This window comes from Dermacentor andersoni, chromosome 6, assembly GCF_023375885.2.
Source record: "Dermacentor andersoni chromosome 6, qqDerAnde1_hic_scaffold, whole genome shotgun sequence".
Lineage (NCBI taxonomy): Eukaryota > Metazoa > Arthropoda > Arachnida > Ixodida > Ixodidae > Dermacentor > Dermacentor andersoni.
This window is the reverse complement of record NC_092819.1, coordinates 63232820-63247139: the sequence shown is the minus strand read 5'-3', so window position 1 is coordinate 63247139 and position 14320 is coordinate 63232820. Positions and strand designations below refer to the sequence as shown.

The window sequence follows — 14320 nt, the reverse complement described above, 5'->3', positions numbered from 1 at the left end:
GAAAAATATCTCGAACTAGGTGCGACTTTCAAGGTTAAAAAGAAAGATAGTGGACATTAAAATGTGGCTGTCTTCAAATTCGCCATTTAAACAACAGCTCCAAAGGTCCTCATTAGAGAGCTAATTAGCAATTTTTGTTAATTATTTCCCTGAAGCTCACGTTATATAGGCAGATACGTCCGCCTCGCATAGCAACTCATATGCAGAAACCATGTTCGTTGCGCTATAGCATGTATAGAAAAGATCTGTGTTGTCAAAAAAAAAAAAAAGGCACCCTGTATACAAACTATGCATATGTTATATACAATTAATAGCTATTAAAAAAGGGGCACAAATTAACACAGACGGAGACAGGACGAGCGCCAAAACCAACTGTTTTATTAGGCCTTCAATATCGCGTATATTCATCCCAGGGAGGTTTCTTTTTACATGGTCTAAACTCCCAAGCCGGATGTCCTTATGACGTCGTTGTACTCGGGGACAACTTTTTGTGGCTATCATAGAGTTTCTCACCATAGTGAAAAACTCTATGGTGGCTATGAAGGGAGAGCTACGGAGGCAAAGCATGCACAAGTGAGAGCGCGTCTGAACAGAGTCCCGCGTTTTAATCCTGGCTAGTGTAGGCTAGTGAAGACAAAACAAACATATTATTATCGACTCTTAAATATGACAGAATACGCCACTGAGTGTAAACTTTAGGTTTACTTATTTTGCGGCTTTTCCCTTCCACGTCTGGGGAAACGTGAAACCGTTGCACGGGGAAGCTATACGTCGATTCAGCTTCTGTTCCAAGCAACCGAAAGCACTGTCAAACGCTGTCAAACGCTGCCGGGCTACTTGGCGCGGTAACACATGCCCAGCAGCCACGCGCCCGTAGCTTTCACTTCATAGCCACACAAAGTTCTCCGCAAGTATATGATACATTTGTGTCGTCTAGGTAACGGAAAATCATTGATACATCGCCTCTATAAAAAACAGAGGAGGCGATGGTTGATGGCACACTGAACCTCGCGCAAATATGTTTTCTAGGCCAAATTCATGACCCAATAACGGCTCTGTCTGGGTAACAAGATCTCATAGAAAAGGTGGCGATGGGAGCTTAATTGTTGGTGAATCATCAGGAACACTTTTGATGCAGCGTGAAACATAACACTGATAAAATATCCCGTTGAGAGAGCACAATAACAAAACAGAAAAGCTGCCGCCTGATGGCATCCTCCCCCACCATACCCAAGCATGTCGTTGCCGATCTTTGCTTGACAAAACCGTCATTGTTGGTCGATATAAAGAAGAGCTAGATCAGCCGATTAATTGTTGAGACAGAGCACGCACTTGGTGAATTGTGCATTAGCAAGCCGTCGATAGCGTTGTCCTAAGGAGGCGGATTTCCTGCGTAAGCGGCGGCAATTTGTTCTGGTAGGTTATCGCGGGTTATAAGCATGGCGCATGTTTCCGAGTGCTTCCACTTGGTCTATGTGGTACAACCTTGTGGTATATAAGCGGTCTGGTTTTGAAAATAAACGTTGTTTTTGCTAGTATCACTGTGTGTTGTCTTTGTATATGTGCCTTCTTGTGTCCGTGCGACGTTTCGCGCTGCATCAAAAGATGCTTTTGCTAAACTGTACATTTGCTGACTGCATGCGCCGAAAGCAAGAGCCAACTCTACGGCAGTACACGTCATAAACGCCACGTTTAGAACCCCCCCCCCCCCCCCCCACCCCGCATCATAGATCTAGTGTCGCCATCTGGCAAAGAAAGAACAAAACGAGCTTGTAGGTAATAGGACCTCTGAGATTGCGCTAACTTGCGTAGCAAATCTTGAAGGCCATGTAGTGTTCGATTGGGCTGTCGTTTGTCACTGTTACAAATTAATCACTGCGCTCTTAAAGATGCAACAAAACTAGCTTTCTGAGTGCTAACGTTTTTCTCCGTACTCAGGCAAAAACAGCTGGGAAAATGTTATTGCGCAAAATCACTGGCTCTAAATCGGGCCAGCTGCGCATTGCAGGCTATGGTTAGGGTGGCTAGAAAACCTTGCCACCCTAGCCACCTAACCATGGTCTGTGCTTTTGGCTTTAAAATCCCAGCGGGGTCAAGAGCATAAGTGACAAGAGTTTGACAAGAGCTGGGGGGCTAATTTAGACGGATGCTGAATAGTTTGGCCAGCGTGAATTAGCTGCATGTTATTTCTAGTAATGTCTTCGGGGAATAGATGCGCGGCGGTCTGGTGCCGAAGACGTTCGGAACCTGAAAGCGGCATTTCCTTCTTCAGGTTCCCTACAAACCGCAAGTAGCAGTGTCTTTTGCCTTTTTATTCACGTTCGTTTCATTTCGCGCGCATGAGATAACGTGAAAAAGTCATTCGTGTCGTGTGCCGTGGTTTAGTGCATGTGAGACATCCTATTGCATCTAAAAATACCTGTCACGGGCATGCCGCACGGGCAAGAGCGATCCCTTTCTCCTCAGCAGACTACCGTTGATCGTTCGTACTGCAAGCGAACTTCGTGGTTCCATGCCGAATTATTTGCAGTGCAGTGCAGCGCAAATGCAGTGCGACAGTGCACAAGTCGTCTGATTTCTATGCTATCAAATCTGTGTTACTGATAAAAGGCAGTCTTCTCTTTAAATGAGCATCATCGAATGGATTCTTGGCCTGTTGCTTTGCAGCACCTGCGTGTTCGCAAGTTTAGCTTATCAAAAAGGCTACTATCGGCTGTCCGTTAAATTTCCCGTGCGTGAATCAAAACTTTATGTATAGTAGACAGCGTAGTTCATGTGATATACTGGGCATTACAACGTGCGACGTGAAATTTCTTCAAAACTCGTTTCACAGTACTTATTGGCCACTTTTCCGTGCAGCGCCAATGACTGGATCGAATACGCAAACTCCCCGAGGCTCAAAGATGTTACAGACGAGCAACTGGTCAAGTTCAGGTTGTGTGGCCGTCATTTTACACCTGACATGGTCCTGAAACCAGGGCCGACATCGTGCGGCTTCAGGAGGAGGCTTAAAAGATGTGCAGTACCTACCGTTCCTGTGTACGAGCCGGAACTGAGACCATTTGTTCCACCAAGTAAGTTCAGCAGATCTTTCAAGATCGTGTGGAATCGCACATTGATTTTATCATCTTCTGCAACCACGCCTCTCACCTGAATTGCTTGGGAAGATGCGCACACACGCACTTAAAAAAAATTTTCCCTCTCTCTTCCAGAGTTCTATAAAGGACCAGTGGCACAAGATGGTAAGTTCTTGGGCATAGACAAATACTAAATGTTGCATGTATAGGAGCGACAGGCGTACATCACTCTTCTGATTGAACTGCAGGCTAGTTCAGACTGAAATTTTGCACACAAGTTGCACTTTACAGTGAGCGCCTTATTTGTTTGTTTCATCTAGAATAAACAAGAAGTTTGTTTCACCTGCAGCAGTGCCATACCGGAAGCATAGAATTTAAGGTAACAGAATTGTGGCACAGGTTATCACTGCATTAATAAAGCAAGGTGCATACCTTGTTTTGCCCATGATCTTGTAGTTTCACCCTAACAATGACAGATGGTCCATTTCCCACGAATTCTGCAAGATTCCTCCGGCATCGCCGCAGGTGACATATAATTCCTATTTTTGGTGTGTGAAACAAGTGTATAATGAACCCAAACGTGGCATTAAAATGCACTCATCACGAAGTGCTGGCTGTGTGTGAAACTTGAATCAGCGAGTGGTTCAACCAGAACAGTCACATGTACAGTGGTGAACAAAAGAGACAAACCCTTGGGAGCGCTTGCTGAAGAGCATGCCAGTGCAACCTGGCGCTGCGCCACTCAAGATCGTGTAGCATAAATTCCGGCAGTGCGCATTTGTGCATTTCTGTATTATTTATTGGCATGTCCAATCGCTCTTTCCGAAGTATGTTCGCTGTTGCTTCACGAATTCTACTCAAGCAGCTGTTGCAGCGGGCTCTTGCTGAGGTACATTTGGCAGGCAGTGGCAGTTTGCGTAGAATTCACCGCTCTGCACCAGAATCTACATCATGCGAGCTTGAGCAGCAAGGCACCAGGTTGCGCTGGCATGTCTTTTACTTTTGTTCACTGCTGTACCTGGCTCTATTTATGCAATGTTGTCTACTTATACTTTTAATTCTATGCCGGAGGAAAGTTGGCACAGGTGCAATACATGTGTGAGTGCTTACTTGCTTTTCAAAAGTAGACTTGTTCAGTTGCATTGCACTTTGAATCTGTCAAAAAACGGAAATTGTTGGTAAAAAAGTGAAACTATAGAACAAAGTGACGAGGCTGTTTTTCTGCTAGCTTGTACAGCCCCTTCAGCAGACAGGAGCCTGTCTAGCACTCATGTTCACAACTGTATGTCCTTCTGCTATCTGACATATAATGGTTCATACGCTTGGAAAATATTTTTACCTGTTGCTGGAAGTTGATGGGTTCTCTAAAACAAGGCACAGGAAAAAAAAGGTGATTTACTGCTCGCTGGCAGACTACGTTTATTGACGTGCACAATGGTTCATTGGACAGGCGGTGTTTACAGACCACTCTACTCAAACCCGAATACTCTAAACAAGTCGCACATAGTTGCTCACAGGAATGCTGGTGAACTTGTGCTAAACATTCACGTTGGAAGCAGAAAGCAGATCACTGCTACTGCTCCGCTGCTGTGCCATCTGACCCGAATGTGATGATGTGACCACTTCGCTTATTTGTTGTTTCACGGCTAAGTTGATCGTACACTGCTGTCTCTGGAATAAACACGTATAGAAAAGACAAAATGAATTATGTTTTAACAGCGGAGCTGTTTAAGCTTTAGTTCCAGTGTGGAGCGTTACCAGAAAACTCAGCCCAGCTGTGCGCCACCTCGTATTGCCTAGCAACCACCTGTGAGAGCACCGAGCCACGTAAGCTCCTCGCCTTGCGTGCGTAGGGCGCAGTCATAACGTCACAGGCGAGCAAAAGTGTCCCGCACTGGCTGTTCCGAGTAGAGGAGGTGACACACCTCTCACCTCCTCTACTCCGCGCATACGTACTGCTGCCATGGGAAGACCGAAGAAAGTCCGGACACCCGAAGAAGAAGCGGCTTACCAGGAAGAGCGCCTTACTGTTAAGCAAGAAGCGATGTGTCGCCACTGAGCTGACCCAGATTATCGCACTGAAGCTGCGGCTGAGAAGAGGCGACGCCAAGTCGAGGATCCCAAGTTTCAGTCCAGGCTACGCGAGAGCCGGTGCCTGAATGCTTGAAGTCGCCGAGAAAGCGATCCCGCCCTGTGACTGCTCAAAAACTTCCAGTGTCAAGCCCGCCAAGACAACAACTTAACAAAACCTAGCATAACCTCGCAAAACCTGGAAACAACTTAGCCAAGCCTACTGTTGGATCTGGAGGACAATCTCCCCGCTTTTGGACCTTACCGATGAGTGTGGGAGTTGGCCGATGTTGAGGAGAACTTTGAGATGAAAACTGGGGGTTTATTTACATTACAGTATGAATACAAAGAAATTAACAGTAATAAAGTCATTGCTGGCCGGCAGCAACTCGGACGCTGCGGCCCGTGGCAAGAAGCCCGAAAGAGATGAATGAAGGAATGCATCCTTCTCTCTGCTCCTGGTCTCTGGCTTTTAACCCCTTTACTGTCTGGAGGTCACGTCCCGTTCGGGCAAACATTCCGTTCGATCACGTCTCGTTCGGGCAAACCCAGGTTACCTGGAATCGTGCCAGGCTCCCGCTACACTTTCGGGAAGAGTCAAACAGTGGGACAATAGCTCCACATGCGGCGCACGAGGTGGGGGACGCCAACTTGTCTGGACGTGCTGCGCCTCGGGAACGTGGTAAATGCGCTTCTGCGCACCTTAATTAGGTGCGACAGCAATTCGATGTGGTCTGGTGAACTCGAAGGATGTCAGGAAAATGGCCCGTATCTAACACTACCATAACCTCGCAAAACCTGGAAATGTCTTAGCCAATTCTACCTACAACTTAGCAAAACCTTGCGTAACCTCGCAAAACGTACAAACAACTTAGGCAAGCCACATAAAAGCTAGGTGATCACAAGCTCCGCTGTTGACTCCAGCCTTGCACCACTAGTGCAAGCTGCGCATATTTTCTTCTTTCTTGTTTTTTTTGCAGTGGCTTTTTGCACTTGGCATAGCACTTTGTCCTCTCGTTTTCTGACATTTGCCTGCACCTCTCCTTGTTGTCTCACCTGAGAAAGAGAGTTGCACCCCACTAAATGTCATGGGCACAAATGAAAACTGCATGTTTGTGCATTGCCATGCTAATAATATTGTCATTGATTTCCACCACAATATTGCTACGGAACAGTATTTGCAATGATGAAGAGGCGAGCAGTGAGAAGACGACGACAACGATTGGAGGCTAGCGCGGGCTGTTGCCTCTTGGCCAAGTGCGGCGTATTCCCTTGTAAATATACTTGTATATAGCTTTTCGCCTGCATCTTCCTACGTAACATATCTGGTCGAGGTGGACATTCCCTGTACCTCGTCACGGAGCTTCGCAGTGGACGGTACGTCGAGCCTTCCTTCATGGCTCCCGGTGATGACTACTCGACTCAGCCGCCTCCGACACCTGCTGCCACTTCGACGACCTACATCACTCTCCCCGCTCCCCGTGATCCTGGCGTATTCTCAGGCAAAGATGGGGAAGACGTCGAGGTCTGAATCAGCCTGTACGAACACGTCAGCCGCAATAACCGGTGGGACCCTACTATCATGCTCGCCAACGTAGTCTTTTACCTCGGTGGCACACCTCGAGTTTGGTTTCGGACACACGAAGATAAGCTCACCAGTTGGTATTCGCTTAAGCAAAAGCTCCGAGACTTGTTCGGCAACCCATACGGTCACCAACTTGCCGTGCAGAAGGCGTTATCCAGCCGTGTGCAGACCTCAACGGAGCCCTACATCATGTACATTCAGGACGTCTTGGCTCTGTGCCGCAAAGTTGACGCACGTATGACTGAGTCCGACAAGATTTCCCACATCCTCAAAGGCATTGCCAATGACGCCTTCAACCTGCTCATTTTCAACAATGTGGCGATGGTGGATGCAGTTATAAAAGAGTGCCGCCGCCTGGAACTCGCTAAAAGCCGATGTATCAACCAGCAGTTTACCCGTCTGCCCAACACCCCAGCGACATCTTCCTGTGCCGACGCTCCTCGTCCCAACAACACTGGCGATGTTACCAAGATCGTCTGACGTGAGATCGAGGCTGCCTTCGACTCCAGTCCCACCAACGCACCTGCAATCACGGTTTCCCTGATCCAGGCAGTTGTCCGCCAGGAGTTCGAAAACATTGGTCTTCACACCATCTGCTCGGTCCATCGCCCTGATACCCACCCGGCTTCTTCGATTCCGCCCCGTCCCGCATCTTCTTACCCACCGCGTTTCCGCAACCCACCTGAATGGTGCACTGCTGACGACAAGCCGATTTGTTTTCACTGCCATCGAATCGGGCACATTTCTCGGCACTGTCGCAGTCGCTGGAGTTCCCCGACGCGGTCTACTTATACTGCCTATTCTCATCCCCCAGGTGGCCCCTCTCGTCCCTATGCCGCACGCTCCGATAATGCCGCCACTGATTCTCTTGCGTCAAACCGCCCCTATTCTCGTTCGCCTTTGCCCCAAAGACGACACTCACTCTCTCCCAAGCCCCGTCGCTCCTATTCGCCAACTCCCTTCGGACGCCTCTCCCAGCCAGAAAACTAGAGGATGCAGCGCCTCGAGGTGACGCTGCGTTGCTCCCTATGCCGCCAAATCTTCTACTGACGTTGCCCACTAATCTGAACCTTCTTGATGTGCAAGTCGATGGTGTTTCTGTATCTGCTGTTATAGACACTGGAGCGCATTTGTCTATAATGAGCGCTGACCTTCGTAACCGCCTGAAGAAAATAATCACGTCCGCCACGACGCCTGTTGTCCGTGTCGCCGATGGCGGAACAGCCCCCATAATTGGTATGTGTGCCGCTCGCGCCTCCTTCACCGATCACTCCACTATCGTGCTATTCACAGTCATCGGCACTGACTTACGTTGACTTGGTGTCATCCCCACCAGTGCCTGACGGTCACTACAGTGCGGCTCCTATGCAAGACGTCCTACTTACACACGGGATCACAGTACCTCATACAGTTTTATTTATTCCGGTGCATTGCGTCTGCCGGCCAGTGGTCAATTTTGGCTTGACGACACAAGTGCTGCCACGCGGGATGTCTCTGGCCCAGCTTTGCTCATTCGAGGATCACTCAGTAGCATCTATTGCAGTCGATGACAATTCAGCCGATCCTCCTCTACCATCGCACTCGGCAACTTGTACCATCGCCGACTTACAGAAAATGATTGCGCCCGACATGCCGGCCGAGCACGCTCGTGAGCTCTACCACGTTCTGTTTTCCTACCACTATATTTTTTACTTTAATGATCGTCCTTTGGCCCAAAGTAACGCTGTTAAACATCGCATTAATACCGGCGATGCCCCTCCTATTCATCACCGCCCATATCGAGTGTCACCGGCTGAGCGTCAAGTTATTCATGCAGAAGTTCGCAAAATGCTTGCCAAGAACATTATTGAACCGTCGTGTAGTCCATGGGCCTCACCTGTTGTACTGGTAAAAAAGAAGGATGGCTCATGGCACTTTTGCGTGGATTATCGGCACCTTAAGAGGGTTACCAAAAAGGATGTGTATCCCCTACTTCGTATTGATGACGCCCTTGACTGCCTCCACTGTGCTCGCTACTTCTCCTCTATTGACCTTCGCTCCGGCTACTGGCAGATTGCCGTGGACGATCTTGACCGCGAGAAGACTGCTTTTGTAACACCCGATGGTCTTTATCAATTCAAAGTGATGCCGTTCGGTCTATGTAACGCTCGTGCCTCGTTTGAACGCATGATGGACTCCCTTCTTCACGGTTTCAAATGGTCCACGTGCCTGTGCTACTTGGACGATGTTCTAGTATTCTCCCCAACGTTCGCTACGCACCTCAAGCGCCTCTCAGCAGTCCTGCACGTTTTTCGTCGAGCCGGTCTGCAACTCAATGCATCGAAGTGCCAATTCAGCTGTCGCCAGATTACCGTCCTTGGGCATCTCGTTGATGCGAACGGAGTGCAACCGGACCCAGGCAAGATCCGTGCTGTTACGCACTTCCCTGTTCCGAAGTGTGTCAAGGATGTGCGCAGCTTCATCGGCCTTTGTTTGTACTTCCACCGTTTCGTGAAAAATTTTGCGGCCATAGCACGACCACTAACCGAGCTTTTGAAGAAAGACTCCCCTTTCCAGTGGGGCGATAACGAGGCCTCTGCATTCTCACATCTAATCGACCTTCTCACAACGCCTCCCCTTCTGGCTCATTTCGATCCTTCTGTGCCTACCGAAGTCCGTACTGATGCCAGTGGTCACGGAATTGGCGCAGTATTGGCACAACGCCAGCGCGGCAACGACCGTGTTATCGCTTACGCCAGCAGGCTCCTCTCACCCTCGGAGCGCAACTATTCCATCACTGAGCGCGAGTGTCTGGCCCAAGTTTGGGCGGTTGCGAAGTTCCACCCATACTTGTATGGCCGACCCTTTGCCGTTGTTACAGACCATCATGCGCTTTGCTGGTTATGCTCACTGAAAGATCCTACAAGAAGACTTGGTCGCTGGGCCTTACGCCTCCAAGAATATTCGTATACTGTCACCTACAAATCGGGCCGACTACACAAGGACGCTGACTGTCTGTCTCGCTACCCGGTAGACAAGCCCGACTACGCCGACAGTAGTACTGCCAACGGCATTTTCTCTGTCTGCCTTCGCTAACATCGCCGATGAGCAGTACCGAGACCTATCGCTGCGAGCACTCATCGAGCGTCTGCGCTCTACACCTACCGACACATCCGTTCGCTGATACGTCCTCCAGGGCAGCATTCTGTACTGAAGGAACTTCCTCCCTGACGGATCTGATCTTCTTGTCGTGCCAAAACATCTACGACAGAGTGTGCTCTTTAAGATGCATGACGCACCCACTGCAGGACATCTTGGGGTAACCTGCACGTACGACCGCATCCGCCGCCGCTTCTATTGGCCTGGTCTCGCTCGCTCCTTCCGATGCTATGTTGCTGCCTGTGACCCCTGCCAGCGTCGGAAAATGCCTCAGGTGCTACCTGCCGATCATCTCCAGCCGATCACTGTCACTGTGGAACCGTTCTTTCGTGTTGGATTAGACCTCCTTGGTCCCTTTCCCACGTCATCCTCTAGGAACAAATGGGTAGCCGTCGCAACTGATTACGCCACCCGATACGCTATTACGCGGCCTCTCCCTACCAGTTGTGCCACTGACGTCGCAGACTTTCTCTTGCGTGACATTATCTTACTTCATGGCGCCCCGCGACAGCTGCTTACTGACCGTGGTCGTAACTTCCTCTCGAAAGTTATCGCCGACATTGTGCATTCCTGCTCCATTCAACACAAACTGACTACCTCATGCCATCCTCAAACCAATGGCTTGACAGAGCGGTTAAACCGTACTCTTACCGATATGCTGTCCAAGTACGTTTCCAAGGACCACCAAGACTGGGACATTGCCCTTCCTTACGTCACATTTGCATATAATTCTTCCCGGCACGACACCACCGGATTTTCTCCATTTTACCTACCGTACGTCGCGAACCGACCTTGCCCCTTGACACAGCACTTCCTCCTGCTGCAATCTCAACAAGCGAGTGTGCGCACGACGCCATCGCCCTCGCCGACCATCGCCCTCGCCGACCACCCTCGCCGAACTGTACTCAAATCTAGCACTGTGGTTGAACCTCCACTGTGCCATTAAACCTCTGAGGCTATACTACTGACACAGTGGTGTCATCCTATGCCACCACCTTATCACAGAGGAGACCTTTCTGTTCTTACTTTTGTGGAAGGCACTGCTTAGTCACAACATCTAAAGAAATCCAGGTAATGGGCCGCCGTGTTCATAAGTACATAAAAACATGCCTGAAAATAAGCAAAGATTTCAGGAAATTGAGAGAAAGAGCAGGCAGTGTTCTGAACAATAGTGTCATAATAGTATTGTTTAGCGACTAAGCAAATATGTTTTATCTTAAAAGACATTGCAGGGCTGCTTTAAGCACCAGAATTCAGGGCTGCATAAGCTATCTTGGGAAACATCGATGGTTGCAAGCAAAAATGACATGCTAGTGCGTAAGGTGTTTATCTGTTCTTTCATGCTGAATGCCTGAGAAGTAAACAGATTTCACCACGTTCAGATTACATGCACAGCAGCCCTGTCGGTGCCATGACGACGGTAGTCCTCGCCACTTTACCACTGTAATTGGGTTCAACGCAAGATTGATGGAATGCCAGGGTGAATGCTGTTGTGGATTTTTCAAGGGAATTTTAAGGATGATGGTGCATCTCCTCAACCTTTTGTTTGATATCTTTTCATACGATATTTTTATTTTTGCCTCCCATTGTTTTGGTCTTAAGGGCTCATGGTACAAACAAAACGTGATTTTTACTATAGCTACCTTTCAGTCAGCTGAGGACTGGTGAAACCCTGGTGAAGTGTAACTCGTCGTAAAATCAGTCTACTTAGCACGGTCTAGCTTGAATCGGCACATTGTTAGTGTATGATAATGCACACATTTCTCTGTTTAAGATGCAGTACGTTGTACGCACTTTGCTTACATTGTTCTCATTTTCCAGGTCCACACTTGTCTTCAGCAAGTGTTCCACCCCACACAATCTCTTTACCTTCCTTACCTCCTCTCAAGTCGTCGTTCCCTGCTGCATCGCTATCCCTTGCCTCCCCTCCGTCCCCTGCTTCACCCCCGTCCCCTGCTGCACCTCCGTCCCCTGCTGAACTCCCATCGTTGGCTGAATCCCCATCCCCTGCTGAACCTCCATCCTCTGCTGCATCTTTGTCCCCTGCCATCACCTCTAGTCCATTCACACCTTTGACACCGAAGACTGTAGATTTCAGCGACTCTTCCGAGGTGCTCTCGCAGCGGCCATTGACAGGTCCAGAGGAAGTCCATGGTATGTGTCACACTGACATTTGAAACAACTGAAAAGGATATGCTAAGGACAAACTTTAAGGGCGTACTGACTGTAGAATGTTTACTACATACTTCTCAAAATTGTGTAAATATGACACTTGGCAATTATGAAGGTTGGTAAATGCTTAATCTTAAATTTGATGCTGAAATTGGACTTGAAAACCACAAACCTGACATCGTTTACACTATTGTTGCGTCACGACACAGAGCAAAGTTTGCTGACATTGTGTAGCAATGAGGCTAGGTATGATGACGTTGATCATAAAAAAAAGTATAAGAGAATGCTGCATGCATTTCTTCTGGCTGTGTTTGCGTGTGGCAGCTGTATCACTAGCAGTAGTGAGGCGAGCTAATATATTGTGACATCACAATGCGTTGTCCTCCTTTGTACAAAAACCGAAACAGGTTTACATTATAGTGTGGAGTACGTATTAACTGGTGACAAAAACTGCATTCTTGTCCCCATTGGCAGTAATGTTTTAATAAGCACCATCCAGTATGCTCTTGGATCGAAGCGGACAATATATAGTGGCTGCTGGCTCTCAGCTGCCAGTATTGTGGCGATTGTTTATATTGTGTTCTGTCCAAAACTCTCCATAAGCTCTTGCGCCAGAGCATGGCACGCCACTGCAGGGAGCTTTCTGCTAGTGTATTTGTACCTTTAGCTAGAATGCGCAAAGCTGGCAAGGGTTGCTGGTGCCAGCAACAATTTTGCCGTGCTATAACCCACATTTGCCTTGCCGGACACCTGCCATGTTATTCGCACTGTAGCTACTTGATGGTGTGCATTCCAATAGGAGCAGCCGGAGCACCAAGCAGTGCCTGTGTGGCCGTTGTGATAGTGGTAAAGAACAACTTATTGCTAGCCTAGCATTATCCTGGTAACAGCTGCTGATGAAGTACTATTATTTTAGTAGAGTTTAACTTCTCTTTTTTTTTTCCACCAAAGTGGCAAAATGTGTTCAAATTATTGTCATTAAGTCAAATATCGTACCGCCTGGACCACTTGTCGTAATCGCACAGCGAGATGCTGCCTAAGCGCAGTCATCGCAACCTTGCTATGCCAGGAACAGGGCGATTACTGAAATATATGTGCTTATTAAGTACAATTTTTTCCCACAAGATGTCATTGCATAGAGCACGAAAAATATGTGCGACCAACTGTTCCCAAGCCGGAGAGCTTGGCGGAAGGCTCGCGTGACCCTCATGTTGACCCCACTTCTGGTGGTTTTCCTTTCATCCTGTGCTCTGCTGCACTGGCTGTACTCGCTGCATGAGTGGAGGGACACATACTTTTGAGAAAATAATTTCAGGGGTTTGGTAAAACTTTGACAGCTTCCCAAAATACCACAGAACTTCCATTTTCAAGACCACTTCAGCTTCGCTCTGTACATTAAAGTGTGTGATTATCATTGAGGTAATGTGATATCGTTCTTGTGCAGAACACGAAGACAAGCACTTCGTTGACACAACAGCGCCTTATGACCATTACGACCATGCATACTGCAAAAGTAAGTTTGTCGCTCTATGTGTGCATTTGTGTGTTGCAGCAAATCCACACTCAATATCACCCAAAATGAGGCTACTCCCCTACTCTTTCAGCTGTCCTGTATTTGGAGGAACTAGTGTCTGCTTCAATTGCACACTCAGCCATTTGCAAACAGCCCGGACAGTGTATACTACAGCATGGCAAGACGGATCCTAACGGTATGATTTTGCTGCTTGCCATTGACGCTGTACAAAATCAAGCTCTGAAGTGTCGCAATGCTCATTGTAGGGACATTTAAAAGAGTGTTAACTCTGTTGCATGAAGTTGCCAGGTTGTGGCCCTAAACACTCCATCTTTAGTGAAAAGTTGCTCAGCAATGATGAGGATAACTTCCTTCAAATTTCGTCTTTTCTGTGTTTGTTTTTGTTGCTCCTAGATGTTTTCCATATGAATTCTTAAACTATAGCTTTAGCAAATCGGAACTGACTAATGTGAGGGGGCCCTTCACTATAGCCATAACACTGTAGTGATGGAGTAGCAGGATCCAGCGCAGAACCTGCGTAATAGTGGACCTTTCAGTCTAGTTTCATGACACTGTGCAAAAGTGTAGAACCCCCTCACTATAGATTGTGGGGTCCCCAGATCAAGTCGCATCATTGGCAAAGTTTTCTTCTGGGTATTTTACCTCTCTTTCTCTTTTTTTTTTTTTCTTTAATGCTGCAGTGAGTGTCCTTTTGTCCTATGCTTCGCCACCACACTTAGGAGCGAATCGACCCGGTGCTTAGCC

At 48.1% G+C, this 14320-nt stretch overlaps 1 protein-coding gene across 9 annotated transcripts in view; it reads left to right on the top strand.

The window, feature by feature from the left end:
• Positions 1–1982: 1982 nt before the first annotated feature.
• The window catches only part of LOC126522747 (uncharacterized), a 61504-nt gene continuing 49166 nt past the window's right edge, over positions 1983–14320 (top strand). For 5 of the 9 annotated variants that reach the window (XM_055066551.2, XM_072288758.1, XM_055066550.2 and 2 more), the window contains exons 1-6: positions 1987–2293; positions 2860–3074; positions 3213–3242; positions 11692–12024; positions 13487–13555; positions 13647–13751. In XM_055066551.2, coding sequence (XP_054922526.1) covers positions 2181–2293; positions 2860–3074; positions 3213–3242; positions 11692–12024; positions 13487–13555; positions 13647–13751 — 865 coding nt within the window. In that variant the 5' untranslated portion in view covers positions 1987–2180. Of the gene's footprint in view, positions 2294–2859; positions 3075–3212; positions 3243–11691; positions 12025–13486; positions 13556–13646; positions 13752–14320 lie in introns of all 9 variants that reach the window. The other 4 variants (XM_055066552.2, XM_055066553.2, XM_055066554.2 and 1 more) reach the window with 3 other exon arrangements.